This window comes from Brachyistius frenatus, unplaced genomic scaffold, assembly GCF_029030835.1.
Source record: "Brachyistius frenatus isolate BFR_SWC_R1_liver_20210118 unplaced genomic scaffold, ASM2903083v1 Contig_26, whole genome shotgun sequence".
NCBI lineage: Eukaryota > Metazoa > Chordata > Actinopteri > Embiotocidae > Brachyistius > Brachyistius frenatus.
Window position 1 is genome coordinate 151,667 of NW_027210625.1, and position 14,938 is coordinate 166,604.

At 45.5% G+C, this 14,938-nt stretch overlaps 1 protein-coding gene across 1 annotated transcript; it reads left to right on the forward strand.

Moving 5' to 3' along the window:
- The first annotated feature begins 5,468 nt into the window (after nucleotides 1-5,468).
- On the forward strand, nucleotides 5,469-9,815 carry LOC138620720 (SLIT and NTRK-like protein 1). Its single transcript, XM_069698127.1, has one exon. It carries the CDS (start codon nucleotides 6,785-6,787, stop codon nucleotides 8,891-8,893), a length of 2,109 nt encoding a protein of 702 aa, XP_069554228.1. The 5' UTR covers nucleotides 5,469-6,784; the 3' UTR covers nucleotides 8,894-9,815.
- The last annotated feature ends 5,123 nt before the right edge of the window (nucleotides 9,816-14,938 follow it).

Consider the following 14,938-nt stretch of genomic DNA (forward strand, 5'->3'; position numbering starts at 1 on the left):
TTTAATTTTACAACAATAAAACCGATCACGTAAGAACAATTACACGCATTTCTAAAAATGCTACACATTCTACGAAGCAGGAAAAAAGCAGCTTGTAGGTTGGATGTAATTATGATAGCATCCTCTAGTGGCTGTAATAATAATGACAGCGTAAAGGAGGACGTTAAGGGACTTGCTGTAGTTACAGAGCCATTAAGTATGCATATAGGGAGGAGGTCGGGGTGGATGGAGGAGTCAGCAAAACATTACCTTTTGACATGGCATGACCACTGTTTAGTTCCTGTTTGGAACCATAAGTCATAACTCTTGACCTAAACCGCCATGTTTGCCTAAAAGAAAGTTGTTTTTGTAGCTAAAGATGACCAAACAGAGGTGGAACATATCTGTGTTATGTTTCCTGTCACTTGTAAGGGCTTTGTCCGGGACTATGGGCTGCATCTTTCAGATTTAATTTGCTGCAATGTTGAAATCCCTAAATGGCACCACACAACATTTTTCCAGCACTTCTGGCACACTCATGAATCATCATATTTACAGCATGTTGAACAGGTTACATGCAATTTATTAATGATCTTAAATTGGGTTTTATAGAATTCACCTGATCAAGCTATTTTTTTTTTGCATTAGGCACATCTTTGCAGGAGATCCTCCTCCCAGATTTAGGTAGGTAATTATTTCCTTATTAAATGCTGATGCTTCCATTATAAAACAATTAAGATAATTCAACTTTCTGCCACTTATAATGCAGAGCGGAGTTCAAATAAAGACATGAGAATATTAAACTCTTCCTTTAAACACTCAGAAGATTTTACGGCATCGTGAATTTTTTGGCAATGCCAGCAGCCTTCCAATCACAAACAACCACGTCTGTGCAAGATGTCAGGAGAGGACTAAGAATGAATATCGGCTGATTCAAAAGTAGTCAATTCAATGTTTTGCGTATTATTTATCCCTAAATTTGCTTTTCATTTTTGCCTTGCAAATTTAACAATAAAAGACTTCTAAATCTAAATCTAAATCATCAAAAGAAAACTGACTGACTGATTTTATGCCTTTTTTTTTTAAGCACTTTCCAACCACAGGACGCCGCAGTGAAACAGACTTGATGATTAAATGATTCTCCTTTAAGGCAGTGACTAACGGTAGTTTCAGACTTTTTCTCATATTGTGAGAACTGGATGTCTGCATGCGGCAACCAACATACATGTTATGGCCCATGTTTCACTGGATCCTGCACTGGCCTTTCATCGGGTCAGCTGGGACTCGTGTTGTGTTGGAGGAGGGGGCGGCGGCGGCGGCGGCGGGGGGGGGGGGGGGTTGTGGATGGATGTTTATAGATTTACAGTCAAACATTCTGCTGATTCCCCGTACAGCATCGCCGGTCAATACATTGGGAGAGCTGCCGCTGCCTCTGCCAATAGCTGTATCGACTTCCAGTCTGCACGTGACCAATCTTTTTCTGTACATGACACATCTGCAAGTCCTTTGCTGCATAATTAAAAAAACCAAAAACAAAGAAGAGGCGTTACAGAGGGATATAAAAGGACCAACAGACTGCAGGTCTTGTATTTAAATGAATAAAAATGCCTTTCTCATGGGCAACGTATCTTAAACTTCAGCACAAAAAAATTAAGTTGATTTTGATATCCTGCCTCATCATTCACTCATTAACCCAGATCTCACTTGGCTTCAGTAATGATTTGGCACAAACGTTGTGGATGTTATAAAATATAAAAAAGTAAAAGTTTGGCCGGATGTCAGATAACACTTAAAGTCCGGCGCTAGCGCTCCCTGTTCACTGAAATCGACTCGCTGATCAAAAGATATTTACTCCCAGCGCGGAGAATCCCCACAAACCCCAAGCAGCCGTGCCTTATTTTTGACTGCTGTCTGCACAAACCGAGCTCAACATGCCGACGTGAAAACTAGCCGAACATGGCTCCTGACCTTTCTGTAATTACCCGTGGAGTATTTCAGTCTCTCAAAACCTCCCGCCTCTGAAGCCCTGGGAGGAAGAAGAACTTCTCCCAAAGATGAGTGTGCACATCTGGAGGAAACCGGAGCCACCCCGATGTGGCGTGTGTTTCACTTTCCGTCCCTCCAAAAAAACATGACACAGAACGAAAACAAAATATCAGCCGGGGATTCATACGCGAAGGGGAAAGATCGTATTTGCTGCAAATTGCCAACGGGAGAGGATTTCCATTTTACTGCGAGGTTGTTGTTTCTGTGCTGGTCGCAAAGCCAGGTCGGAGAAACGACTCAATAGTTTGAGAAATCGGAAAACTAAGCCTTCAAATATAAGCTCGAGTGGAAGGGGAGGTCAAGCAGAACAAGAAACGTGGTGGCTGTGGCCTTATAAATTCCTAAGACGTATCTCTCGGGGTGGGATTAATCAGAAAGTCAAAAAAAAAAAAAAAGGTCTCTATTAAACAGGAATGCAAAATGCCTCTGAGCACTGGGAATTTCACCAAAAAAAATAAAAACCAGTTGATTGTTAAATTTACTCCAGGAGATATAGGATGCTTCAAACCGTGACACGCTTGTCACTTTGCGCCACGTATCAAAGGTGTTTGCCAATAATCGGCCGCTTAGGAACAGGAGCGGGAAGTTGAAGAATAACAACGATCAATGCATATGGTAAATCTGAACTATTGCACCGCGGCCACGGCCGACTACGTATGAGAGTGACGTACGAGCTCCCGTGGTGCCGCGTCACACTAATGCGACCCGACAGTATCCGCATCCCATCATGGCGCTGAGCCCCGCGCAATTATTCCTTGGGATACATTCATATTCATAATCCAATTAGTTTTGACTCCAAGATAAGGGGCTTTTTTTTTTTCTTTCTTCTCCCTGATACAAATATGATTTATCCTGTTTGGGGGATTATATCCGAGTTTAAATGTTTGGCCTACGAGGACCGAGCCGAGCTAAAACGGAGTCAGAATTGTTTATCTGTTAATTTTTCTCCGGCGGAAACAAGATGCTCAACCGTGACTAAGCTGCGTTTATAGTATATCGCCCCCCCACCACCACCGCTGCCGCCGCCGCCACCACCACCACCTGCTGGAGATAAGAGCGCGCATGCTGGATGCGGTATTTGCTCATACAGGAAGTGCTCCCAGGAAGCATCCCCTTATTATTCGCACGACGACGAATCAGCAGCAATCTTCTCCAAACGCCCTCCTCCACACGAGCTCCCCTGCTGCCACCACCCCCCCCCCACCCACACACACACACACACACATACGCAGCATCCAATTAATAAGTGAGAACGAGTGATGTGCCCTTGGCTCGGCCGCACGACCGTCCGCCCTCGGCCTCCGTTTACTTTTCTGCCCGCCGGGGACCCCCCCCGGATTGACAAGCGGTTACTTGGCGTAGTCTCGAACAACATCGCTCGCGTGCTCTGATCTGCCCCGCAGCAGGACGCACCGATTTGGAAAGTCGGCAAACAAAACGCATTCCGTAAACTCGACAACTGTGTCCTGTCGGCAGCGAAGGGGAGAGCGAATCTCTTCCCTGAAGCAGATTCCGGGACGGACGACGGACAGAAAACGCGGAGAAAAGGAGCGAGCAAACAGACACGTGATCTATTCTCACCAGTGGGGAAATGTATTTAGACCCTTTACAAAAATAAAATACCCAATATTAAATGTGTAGGAATACTATTCAAAGTAAAAAAAAATAAAAAAATCCTGCATTGAAAAGTTCACTTGAGTCGCAGGCCAAAAATATTATCAACAAAACATACTTGGAACTCCAAAAGTCAAAGCAGTCATGCAGAATAACTATTTCACATTACAGTATATTATATAACTGCCAGAGATCCTTTACTGAAGTAACAACGGAGCAGTGTCAAAAAAAAATACTCCACTACAAGTAAAGGTGTCCTGCATGAAAACTTAAGTAAAAGAATGAAAGTATATGACATCGTTCTATTATTAATGCTGTGCGTCAGTATGTCAGCAGCATGTCACTGTTAGAGGTGCTAAAAAAAGTCAAACTAAACTTCTTATACACAAATCTGTTTTTAGACCTTTTTCTGTACGCCGGAAACATTTATTGAAATAAACAATCTAATAAGTTTAGAAGGAAAAATACAAAACTATTTGATGGTGCTGTTAACAACTCTGAATTGAGACCCCACCCCCCCCCCTCCCCGCCCAACAACACCGATTTTAGTAGCACATCAGAAGACGAGCAGATTGGAAACCACTGGCTTCATCTTCAACCAAATGTGTTATATTTTTACAGCTCCTTATATTTTCCAATAAGTCAAACCTTCATCTGAAAAGTAACTAAAGCTATCGGATGGTTTTAGTTGCATCAAATGGAAATATCGAAGACAAAAATTGTACCGAGGCACTGCATAAGTATATATAACTGGACTACAATTACTGTTGTGGGTCAGTTTAACTATGCAGAATTTATTTGACCATTATTCTAAATTGCTGGGATAGGCTCCAGCCCAGGGTGTCCAGGGTATAGATAACGGATGGTTGGATGGGTATTATAAATTGTACTAATGGTCTGAATCTGCAAAGAAACAAATGTAGAGTAACAAAAAGTTAAAGTGTTTCCCTCTAAAATGTAGTTGAGTAGAAGTTTAAAGTAGAATCAAATGGAAAAAAAAAAATACTCAAGTACAGGGACCTCAAAACTCCACTTGAGTAAAAGTTTGTAAGTAAATGAACAGAACCACTGACTATTCTTGTGATTTTAGCCCTTGATGTCGCGTCAGGTGTCGCCATAACACGGGGGGGGGGGGGGTTAGAAACACGGTAGACAAAGGAGACAGACAGGACCAACAGGTGGGCAGGCAAGCAAACAGCGGGGAAGAGAGAGGGGAAACCGGACAAACCGACAGACAGACGGACAGGTGGGCAGGGGGAAATCATAACCAGTCAATGGACCACAATGGGAATGCTTTACAGCCCTACGTAGGTGGTCCTAATGATGTTTTGCTTATTGCGAAGCACCGCTGCTGCTTGGCCTGGGATCTCCCGACTCGCATAGATCGCACTCTTATTGCACTCGCGAGCACGTCTGCGTTGTTTCCTCTCTGCGCAAAAAAAAAAAAAATCAAATAAATAGAAATGTTGTCAGAGAGAGGGTACTTTAACTTGGCATCCCATTTTTCCTGTCATGCTCTCCATCCTCCGACTGAGCACTGCAGATGGAGAAGGAGGAGGAGGAGGAGGAGGAGGAGGAGGAGGATAACTATCTCAACTCTCCTGTGCACTCCCTCTCCCTCTCCCTCCCCCCCCTCCCCCTCAGTTGATGTAATAATCTCAAATAACGGAGTAGAATACAAATCGATAAAAGATGAGAATCTGATCAAACCACTTCCACCTTATTTTTTTCTTACAGTTGTAATCTTTTTTTTGGCAAAGGATTTTATGTTGGAGGAAAAAAAAACAAAAAACGTCACGCACACATGCGCATATAGAGTGCCACACTGACGCATCGTTTGTTGTATAGTCAACTGTTTTTTTTTTTTCTTCTTCTTCTTCTTCTTCTTCTTCTTGCCGGACTGAGGCATGCCTGTAGCGGATACATTTTTTTTTAAATTTTTTTTACCGCATTCAACAGTGTTTTCAAGGCAAAAAGGGGTCTAAAGTCGGGGACTGTAACAGTTGGAGGGGCTCGTCGCGCGCACACCGGAGACAGACCCGGTAAAGTAACGGCGTTTTCCTCCGCACCGAAAAATGAGCTCTCACGATCCTAATGTGAAATCTCACCCGTGTTGTTTTTTTTACGATTCCGACTTGGACACTTTTACCACGGAGCTGCGAGCTTCAGAAGAGACGAGAGGAATTCGCAGCGGGAGCCTCGTTTGGTGGTAGAAAACATCTTTGTGCGCCTCTGGTGGAAAAAAAAAGAAAAAAGAAACCTAAACATCAAAAGCTATAAAGACCGATTTTTTTCCATAGGAAAAAAAGAAATCTCGCCCTTATTTGTGGATTGATTCCCCCCCCCTGCTCTCTCTTCGCAGCATTCCCTCAGTCAGACGACGGATTTTTTTATTTATTTTTTTTGTGTGCCATTACAGCTCAGTAGAGGGTGTCAGATATTTCTTAGAGCACCGCGCTAGGATGAACACAGTCTCCGCGTTCCTCTTTTTGTGATTCCCGAATTGCCACACAAAAAAAAAAAAAAAAAAGAAGAAGAAGAAGAGGTGGAGGAGGAGGAGGAAGGAAGGGGGTGGGGGAGAGGGCGAAACGGCGCAAACGAACGAGGCGAGACGCCGAAGGATGTGAGGGGGGATGCGGGTGTTTTTGCAGCGGTGGGATCGCCTGTGTGAAGCCCCAGCGCCAGGGTGTGAATTAAGCACCGGGGGAGAGGGGAGAGCTCCCGACGCCGCAGCGCGCAGCACGACCGGGGGAGAAAAAGCCACGGATTTGTTCACGGTTTCCCTCCCGCCAAGGTCAGTCCGAAACCAACTGAAAGAACCAAAAGATGCGCCGGACTCTACCGCCGCTCGCTGTTTTTGATTTTTATCAGAAGCCCGCGGAGGCTCGGAGGATTCAGTCGACGTGAAAGAGACGTTTTTATGTTGGTATTTTTTTTTTTAAATTTTTTTTTTTTTTGTCCCCCACACTGGAAGTCTTGAAACGCAAGAGCAGGTTAGATGCAGCATGGATCTGTTCTAAAAGACTTGCCTTATCTTCCACCCTCAATGTCTATATCTCCTTTTTTTTTCCCTCCTCACCGATGCAGACTAAATTCACAGCTCGTATGTCTTGAAACCCCGGGGATGAATTGTTCACGTTGAAAAATGCTGCTTTGGATTGTTCTGCTGAATGCGGCTCTTTGTGTTGCTGGTGGAAATGTTACAAGGGACGTTTGTAAGGAGCAGATATGCTCTTGCAACGAGGTAGAGGGAGATCTGCACATAGACTGCGAAAAAAGGAGCTTCACCACGCTGCAGCATTTGACTGGCCCGAGCTCGCAGTTTTATCACCTGCTGTTGCACGGGAATTCTCTATCCAGGCTATTTCCCAACGAGTTCGCCAACTTTTACAATGCTGTGAGCTTGCATTTGGAAAACAATGGCTTGCACGACATCGTCCCCGGCGCCTTTCTGGGACTGCAGCTGGTGAAGCGGCTGCACATCAACAACAATAAGATACGATCATTCAGGAAGAGTACGTTTCTGGGGTTAGACGACTTGGAATATCTCCAAGCTGATTTCAATCTATTGAGGGATATCGACCCCGCCGTTTTCAGGGACCTAAATAAACTTGAAGTGTTAATACTTAACGACAACCTCATCAGCGCGCTACCTATAAACGTGTTTCAACATGTGCCCATTACGCATCTCGACCTGCGGGGGAACCGAATCAAAACGTTGCCTTACGAGGGGATCCTTGAACAGATACCGGGCATTGCGGAGGTTTTGTTGGAGGACAACCCGTGGGACTGCAACTGCGACCTGGTTTCTCTTAAGGAATGGCTGGAGAACATACCGCATAACGCGCTCATTGGGAGGGTGATATGCGAGGCTCCCACCAGGCTGCAGGGGAGCGACTTAAACGAGACGTCAGAAGCGGAACTGTGCCCTTCACAGAGCGGCGGCGTGGACACCAGCCTGGTGGCCCCTCCCACGCAGGAGGAGACCTCGGAGCCTCGCGGCCCGCGCCCCACGCCTTACAAGCCCAACGGAGACGCCGGCGGGCCACCGACGCCTGGCGGCCGCGGATCCAAGAGCCACTCCAAATCTCGTGAGAACTGGCAGCTCAAAACGAAGCCCACTCCGGTGGTGACGGGTGCGAACGGGGACAGAGAGCAGCTGCACAACATGACGTGCCCCCAGCCGTGCAACTGCAAGCTGGTGGGCTCCAGACAAGGGCTGGGGGTCAACTGTGAGGGCAAAAAAATCGACAGCTTGTCCAACATCAAACCTAAGCCCCTGGGCGCTCACGAGCTGAACTTGAGAGACAACAACATACACGCGGTGAAGAAGAATCAGCTGATCGGCTACGGCAGCCTGAACCTGCTTGACCTGGGTGGGAACAACATCAAGGTGATCGACAACAGCACGTTCCTGAACCAGAGCGAGCTGCGCTGGCTGTACATGGATAAGAACTATCTGGATACGCTGATAGCAGAGATGTTCGTGGGCCTCGTCAATCTGGAATATCTCAGTTTGGAATACAACGACATCCAGCTGATAGTGGCAGGTGCATTCGGCCCCATGCCAAACCTGAGGGTTCTGTTTCTCAACAACAACTTGCTCAAATCTTTACCGGTGGATGCTTTTCTTGGGATTTCTTTGTCCAAAATAAGTCTGCATAATAATTATTTCCCCTATCTCCCCGTGGCCGGCGTGTTGGACCAGCTCAATTCAATCATACAGATCGATTTGCACGGGAACCCGTGGGATTGCTCGTGCAACATCGTGCCCTTCAAGCAGTGGACGGAGAAGCTGGGGGCCGACGTCATCGTGAGCGACCTCAAGTGCGAGTCCCCCGAAGAGTTCTGGAAGCGAGATTTCCGCTACGTCCGGAACGACCTCATGTGCCCCAAACTCTACGATAAAATCGCCCCCACCTCCCTGTCCAAAAACAGCACTTTCACCCTGGACTCGGGGACGCGCTCAAACTCTTATTTGGAGCCAAACAGGGTCTCCATCTCGGTGCTCGTCCCCGGGTTGCTGTTGGTGTTTGTCACGTCGGCTTTCACCGTCGTGGGAATGCTTGTCTTTATTTTGCGGAATCGAAAGAGATCAAAGCGGAGGGACGGGAACTCCTCCGCCTCGGAGATCAATTCCTTACAGACAGTGTGTGACTCCTCTTATTGGCACAGCGGGCCTTATCACGCGGACGGGGGCGCGCACCGGGGCTTCGACTGCAGCACGCAACTCTCCACGACAAACGATGCATAAAAGGGACTCGAGTGCAATAAAGCCTCTGCCAGACTGGATTACAAAAACAGTCGCACAGACAGACTGACGCACACAAATGACTAAAAACTGCAAGAATCATCCGCTTTGGTTCGTCACGGGGCCGAACACAAACTTGTTTATGTCTTGTTTTCTCCAGTTGAACCAAGTAAGTCAGTCTGCTGCTGCACAGGCCCCCACTCTGTAATATATGTATATGCCAAGCCCCCCTGGCTAAAAAAAAAAACCCCCTCCCCCCCCCTTCCTCCTCCTCCTCCTCCTCCTCCTCCCAGTTCTGCGATTTGCCGCAATCGGACTACGGATCTGTATGAGACAGAAAAAGAGGGAGGAAAAAAAAAGGAGAGAGGGAGAGGGCGTATGTGTGTGTGTGTGTGTGTGTGAGAGAGAGAGAGTGTGTGTGTGTGAGAGAGAGAGAGAGAGAGAGAGAGAGAGAGAGAGAGAGCAGGACGGAGGACCCGGGGAATGGTGCACGAACGCATGAATGTAAATGTAAATACTCGGACTGATGTATCATAATCTGCATGATGATATTTCGCATGGTTTCAACACACACACGACGGCGAGGAACCATAACCACCATAACCAACAAAGAAGCAAACTCGACCCTTTCATGTTATATCAATATGACGACTATATATAGATATTAAGAATTATATATGACTATTACAAAGTGCCATTTCTCTATTTTTTGTGAACCTGCAGTTAGGATTTGTATTTGTTGTTTTAAACCTGTTTGGAGAAAAGATAAAAAAAAAATATCAATGACGATGACTATCGGAAAAGGAGCGATGGAAGTGAAGCTGTCAGTGCATGTTATTTTCTGTTTGTTATCATTTGATTGTCGATAAATATTGGGGTTATTTATACCGTACTAGATGGTGCAGATTAAATCCACGTCTGCGCAGTCATCATCTCCTTTATGAATGTAAACTGTGTTATTTTATGGTGTGCCAATTGTTGACTTTCAGATATTCAGACATGCAGATGAGCATGACCAATTAACGTCACTCAGATGCTTATGCTGCAAAGTTAATGTAGCTAAAATAACAGTTCCGTGGTTTTGTGTGTCAATGAATATAGCCTGCTTTGGGTGAGAGGAAGAAAAAAAAAAAAAAGAACAAAAAAAAAAAACACAAGTCATTTAAATGGGGGGTTTATAACATCATATTTTTTCAACAACTGAGCAAAGAAGTGTTTTCAATTGAGCTATGTAATTCGATCTATATGTAAACAGCGCAGGTAGACTGATATAGAAATAGAATGCTTTTTTTAATGTCAGAAAAAAAGTATTCCTCCACAAAGAAGCTTACGGCTATGATTCACTTTCATCATATTGTGAGCTTTTGTAAAGCCATCTAATCTTGTCCAAATAAGAGAACTGAAACTCACTGTATTTACTACAAAATGTGCTTGAAACAGGCTGTTTTTTTTTGGGGGGGGGGGGGGGGGGAGAGAAGAGAGGTGAGTCTTGTTTTCTAACAAACCGGGCAAGAACGCAATGTGGCCAGTCCAGGGTGACACGGGAGGCGTCTCCCTCGCTGGAGGAGGGAAAGCAAAAGGGGCACACGCAGGACACACACACACACACACACACACACACACACACACACACACACACACACACACACGCATACGCTGGAGGTTAATTAGATAATGCAAGATGCCTTTTTTTTTTTCTTTCAATTCAGCATTTTTGAACTTGAGATACTCTTCTTGGCGGGGGGGAGGGGGGGAGTGGGGAGTGGGGTGTCGCATGGTTTTTTGTGGGCTCATGAAAACAATGCCGTGACTGAATAGCTGTTTTTTTGCAGAGCTCAGCTGGTGGGGGTCTGCCGCTCGGCCTATAAGCTTTCACTGAACGTGGATCTGAAAAAGATTTATATATATATATATATATATATATATATATATAAAAAAGAAAAAGCAGCATTAAAAGGCTCGATAATACTTCCAGTATTATAAAAAAAAAAAAAAAAATTCTCAATTATTTGGCTCTGCAGTGTCTGAAACAGATGCGAGGAATGTTCCATTTGCATTTCGTTTTTTGATTTATGTTTTCAATTCTGTAAAAAAAAAAAAAAAAAAAAAAAAAAAGAATCCAGTGCTGACGACTTCTTTTGACTTTGCCAATTGATTTTCTTTTCAAAAAAACACAGCCTAATTTACCTGACTTCAGCAGAATTCGGCAAAAACCTAATATGCTACGGCCGTGATGAGAGTGTACAGAGTTGATGTGAGATGGGCTTTCCACCCTCTGACTCCCCTCCCCCCCCAACCCTCTGGTCCCTCCTCCTCACCCCACCCCCCCCCCCCGCCTCCCTGCTAGTAGGCCTACAGTATCTCCCCTGGTATGCAGGCTAGCGCTTTCCATGGTGCTGAATCACTTCCCCCCTGCTTCCTTTTGTCTGCTCGCCCCCCTTTTTTTTTTTTTTTTTGTGCCCGTGCCTGCGTGCACGTGTGCGTTTGTGTTAGGACAAATGAGAGAGAGAAAGAGACAAGGGTGGTTGCTGAGCCTTTGCATGTATGTGTACACACCCCCTTTACCCCCCCCCCACCCCCCCTTCCTCCCGAATGTGTAACCACACGCAGCTTGACCTTGGGGACTAACATCTCAGCATATCTGTTGACAGACACTCACCATCATCATCACCATCGTTACCACCAACCCTGCATTTTTTGTTTTTTTTGTCCAGTCACCTTGCCTCCTCCCCCTCCCCCACCACCAGCTCCTCCTGTTCCCTGCCTTCCTTTCCAATCACACGTGTGGGGCGGGGGAGGGGGGGCGGGATAAGGGTAACTATGTGTCTCTTCTGTGGAGTATTACTGTGCCACAGCCCACTGATGATTTGTCATAATTTTCAAACGCTGTGTTTCAAAGTTACATTTATATGCTTTGCGATATTTGACCTGCTTCTATTTTGTTAAATAAAGTGTGGTTGAGGTTGAGTAAAAAAAAAAAAAAAAAACAACAAAAAAAACACGCTTGGTTTTAGGAATGTTTCATTGCGTTTGACTGGTTGGCGTAATGGGACACGTGACAGGTCTGATTTATCATCTGTTTGCATTATTTATGTCCTGAAGGATTTCAAATGATGGAGTTTTACGCTTTAAGGATGATTAAGATATGCTTATTTTTATTTATTATCAGAATCTCTGGAGCGAAAATGACACATTTTTTGCCTCTTGCTGCAGCGCTGGCTGTATTATCAAACCACAGCAAATGCAGCAACAACAATGTGAGGGTATGAGTTTATTTTTGGGCTACACCAAACATTTAAGATGGATGATGTCTGAGTAAAAAAACAAAAACATAATAAGTTGATGAAAATCTAAACTTCACCTGCTTTTATTTTGGGTTTTTTTTCAGAGGAACAGATAACGCAGTTACTTACTTGATATCGGAGGGTCTATTTCAGCTCCTCTTATCTGGGCTCCTATTACATTTAATGGAAAATGCAAATGCAATACGTTGTGCACCAGACTGCTGTACTGTATAAGATGCTGGATAATAGATCTTCAATACATTACACCTCTGTGTGAATACATTAGAGATGGTTATGTGTCCCTGTGCTGCAGTCCTGCGTGACTCACTGAACAACAGTTGGACCCGTTTATTAATGCGATGGATAATAGCTGCTGGAAACCCGGCGGAGTGGAGTAGCCTGTTTTACACGCTGAGCACACGGCGCTCCAACGCTGTTGTGGCCCAGCGGGCCCGCCGTACTTCGTGTGATATCCTCCCCCCCACCCCCGCCGGGAGCTGGCAGTTGAAGCAACACCTCCACCAGGGATAACATCATCCGCGCACCTCTTAACGCTCAGCTTTGGTGCAAGTCTCAACGGGCTCGCTTTGGTTTAACTCGGGGCTGGTCAATCCTGAGGGCAACGGAGGATACGGTTGCGGTTCTGTGTTCGGAGGCTGCGCTTTTGCTGATCTGCGGTTGGTTTTCGGGGTAGAAATGTGTACTTGTGGTTCACTGGTTGGAATCCCCACTGCGAAGTCAAATCCGCTTCTGCCACATCTGCTTTGTTTTTTTTTTTTTTGGATTGCTCCTTTGTTTTGCTAAAAAAAAACCAACAAAGTATAACCTCCTTTTCTTTAAGGTAGTAACTTTCAAATGTGGTCACAAGACGCCAAGCAGGTTGCATTTTAAACGGGTTGTACTGCAGGAACATATTGGAAATGATATTGTCTGTCTTTCAGCCTATTTGTCTCGCTTTGCTGGTCACGTCTGAGATTCGAGCAGAACTACAAACAACAAAAATCTATAAAAAAAAAAAAAAAAAAAAAAGTTAAACACTGGTCTTTCCTTTTAACTTGAGCTAAAGCGACAGTGGCTAGCTTTTATCTGACTCCCAGCGGTCGGATCCGATGTGTCGGCTCTTGTTTAGGGTTTGTCAAAATCCCCCACAGATTGTAAGCCCGGATATTTGCTTTTGAAGTTAGCTTTGATGAAACTCCCATGTGTTGCACTGAAGAGTTGCCAGTAGTCTTGCACTTCCAAACTCTGCAGCCACTGCAAACCCTCGCTGCTGGTATTTGCCCGCCGGGGTGTGTAGTCGTGCTTATCTGGCATTATCCCCGGGGATTTCTTGGTGTTACTCCCAGATATTATTATTATTAGCCCATCCGCTGCAGAGCACTTAGCCTATAAGTCTCAGTGGTTGGGTTTTATTAGCGGTTATGTTCTCTATGAGCCGCAGTAGTTATGGACTAACCGCTATTCGTTAATGTTGTGCTCGGATTCAGCGGCGGTGATTGAGTTGGAGCATTAGCTCGAATGCTCTGCAGCGCAAGTGTTCCACATGGAAGTACTAATTATTGAGCTTTATGTATGCAAACATATCCTAAAAAAAAAAAACACGGCTCAGATGTAATTAGATCAACAAAGTGAATTCTTTAATGGGTAAAAATGCAGTTGTGCCGGATGGAGTTTTGCCTCAACGTTTTTTCTTTCAGTGTAGTCGCTTTCAGAGCGGCTAATCAGTCTTTTATTGTCGTATGTTTGACTTTGTGACAATTTAACAAGAGCCGGCACAGGGTGGAGCTTTAGATCACAGTCTGGCTGCGGCACAAGAAAAGAAGTCCAGTCAAAGTTGCTGACTTTTTGAAGCGCTGGAGGAGTTCAAAAGTGGGCGGGTAAATCAATCAGACCACAAGAACTTCAAATAGTTCCAATCTTACTCATAGTCCGATGTCTGCCGGCCAGACGACCGACCGACCGAGCAGACGTCCTGAGTAATTAAAAGGACCTCTGCTCATAATTGACCCAGATCTGGTGTCAACCCACTGCAGACTAGCCGACATCAAACCACAGAGCGTGGCCTTTAATCAAGATGAGTGAATGGCTCTACCGGGTGTTTCCCCCAGCTCGAAGTAATCCCCTTCCTTCAGCCCCCACTTATCGATTACCTCATTGATTTGATTTAGCGGCCACATGCGCACCGATCCCTCCACTGGCGTTTCAGGCATCATGTGCCTCCGCCTGATCTGATTACGCTGCTCAGACGGGAGCTGCAGCCAGCAAAACAAAACGGCGTTTGTTTGTCGGTCATAAAGTGAGAACGTGTGCTATTTGTTCAACGGGTGGGAGGAGCCGCGTCTGACTTTCTAACACTCCATTTAAGGTCGACTCCATTATGTCAACACAGTGGGCGGATGCGCGCTCTCTCTCGCGCACGCACACACACACACACACACACACACACACACACACACAAACACACACCGCAGCTTTGAGGCGAGAAAGAAACTTTAATTTCGTGAACCTATCTCGGTGTGGACCCAAGGAAAACCGCCCTCATTGCTTTTTACAACTATCTGGCCGGTTGGAGGACTGCGTGTAACTGGGCCGAAGGGAGTTTGGACTATTGAGGGCTCTTGCAAGAGCCTGTCCGAGTCCACACACTTTGCATGTACCTGCTTTACATGGACATATTTGTGGACTCGGGGGCTCTCCACCTTCATGGGATGAGTGAAGTGATGCGTGAAGGTGCGGTTGGATGTAAACAAAGATGCACGATATC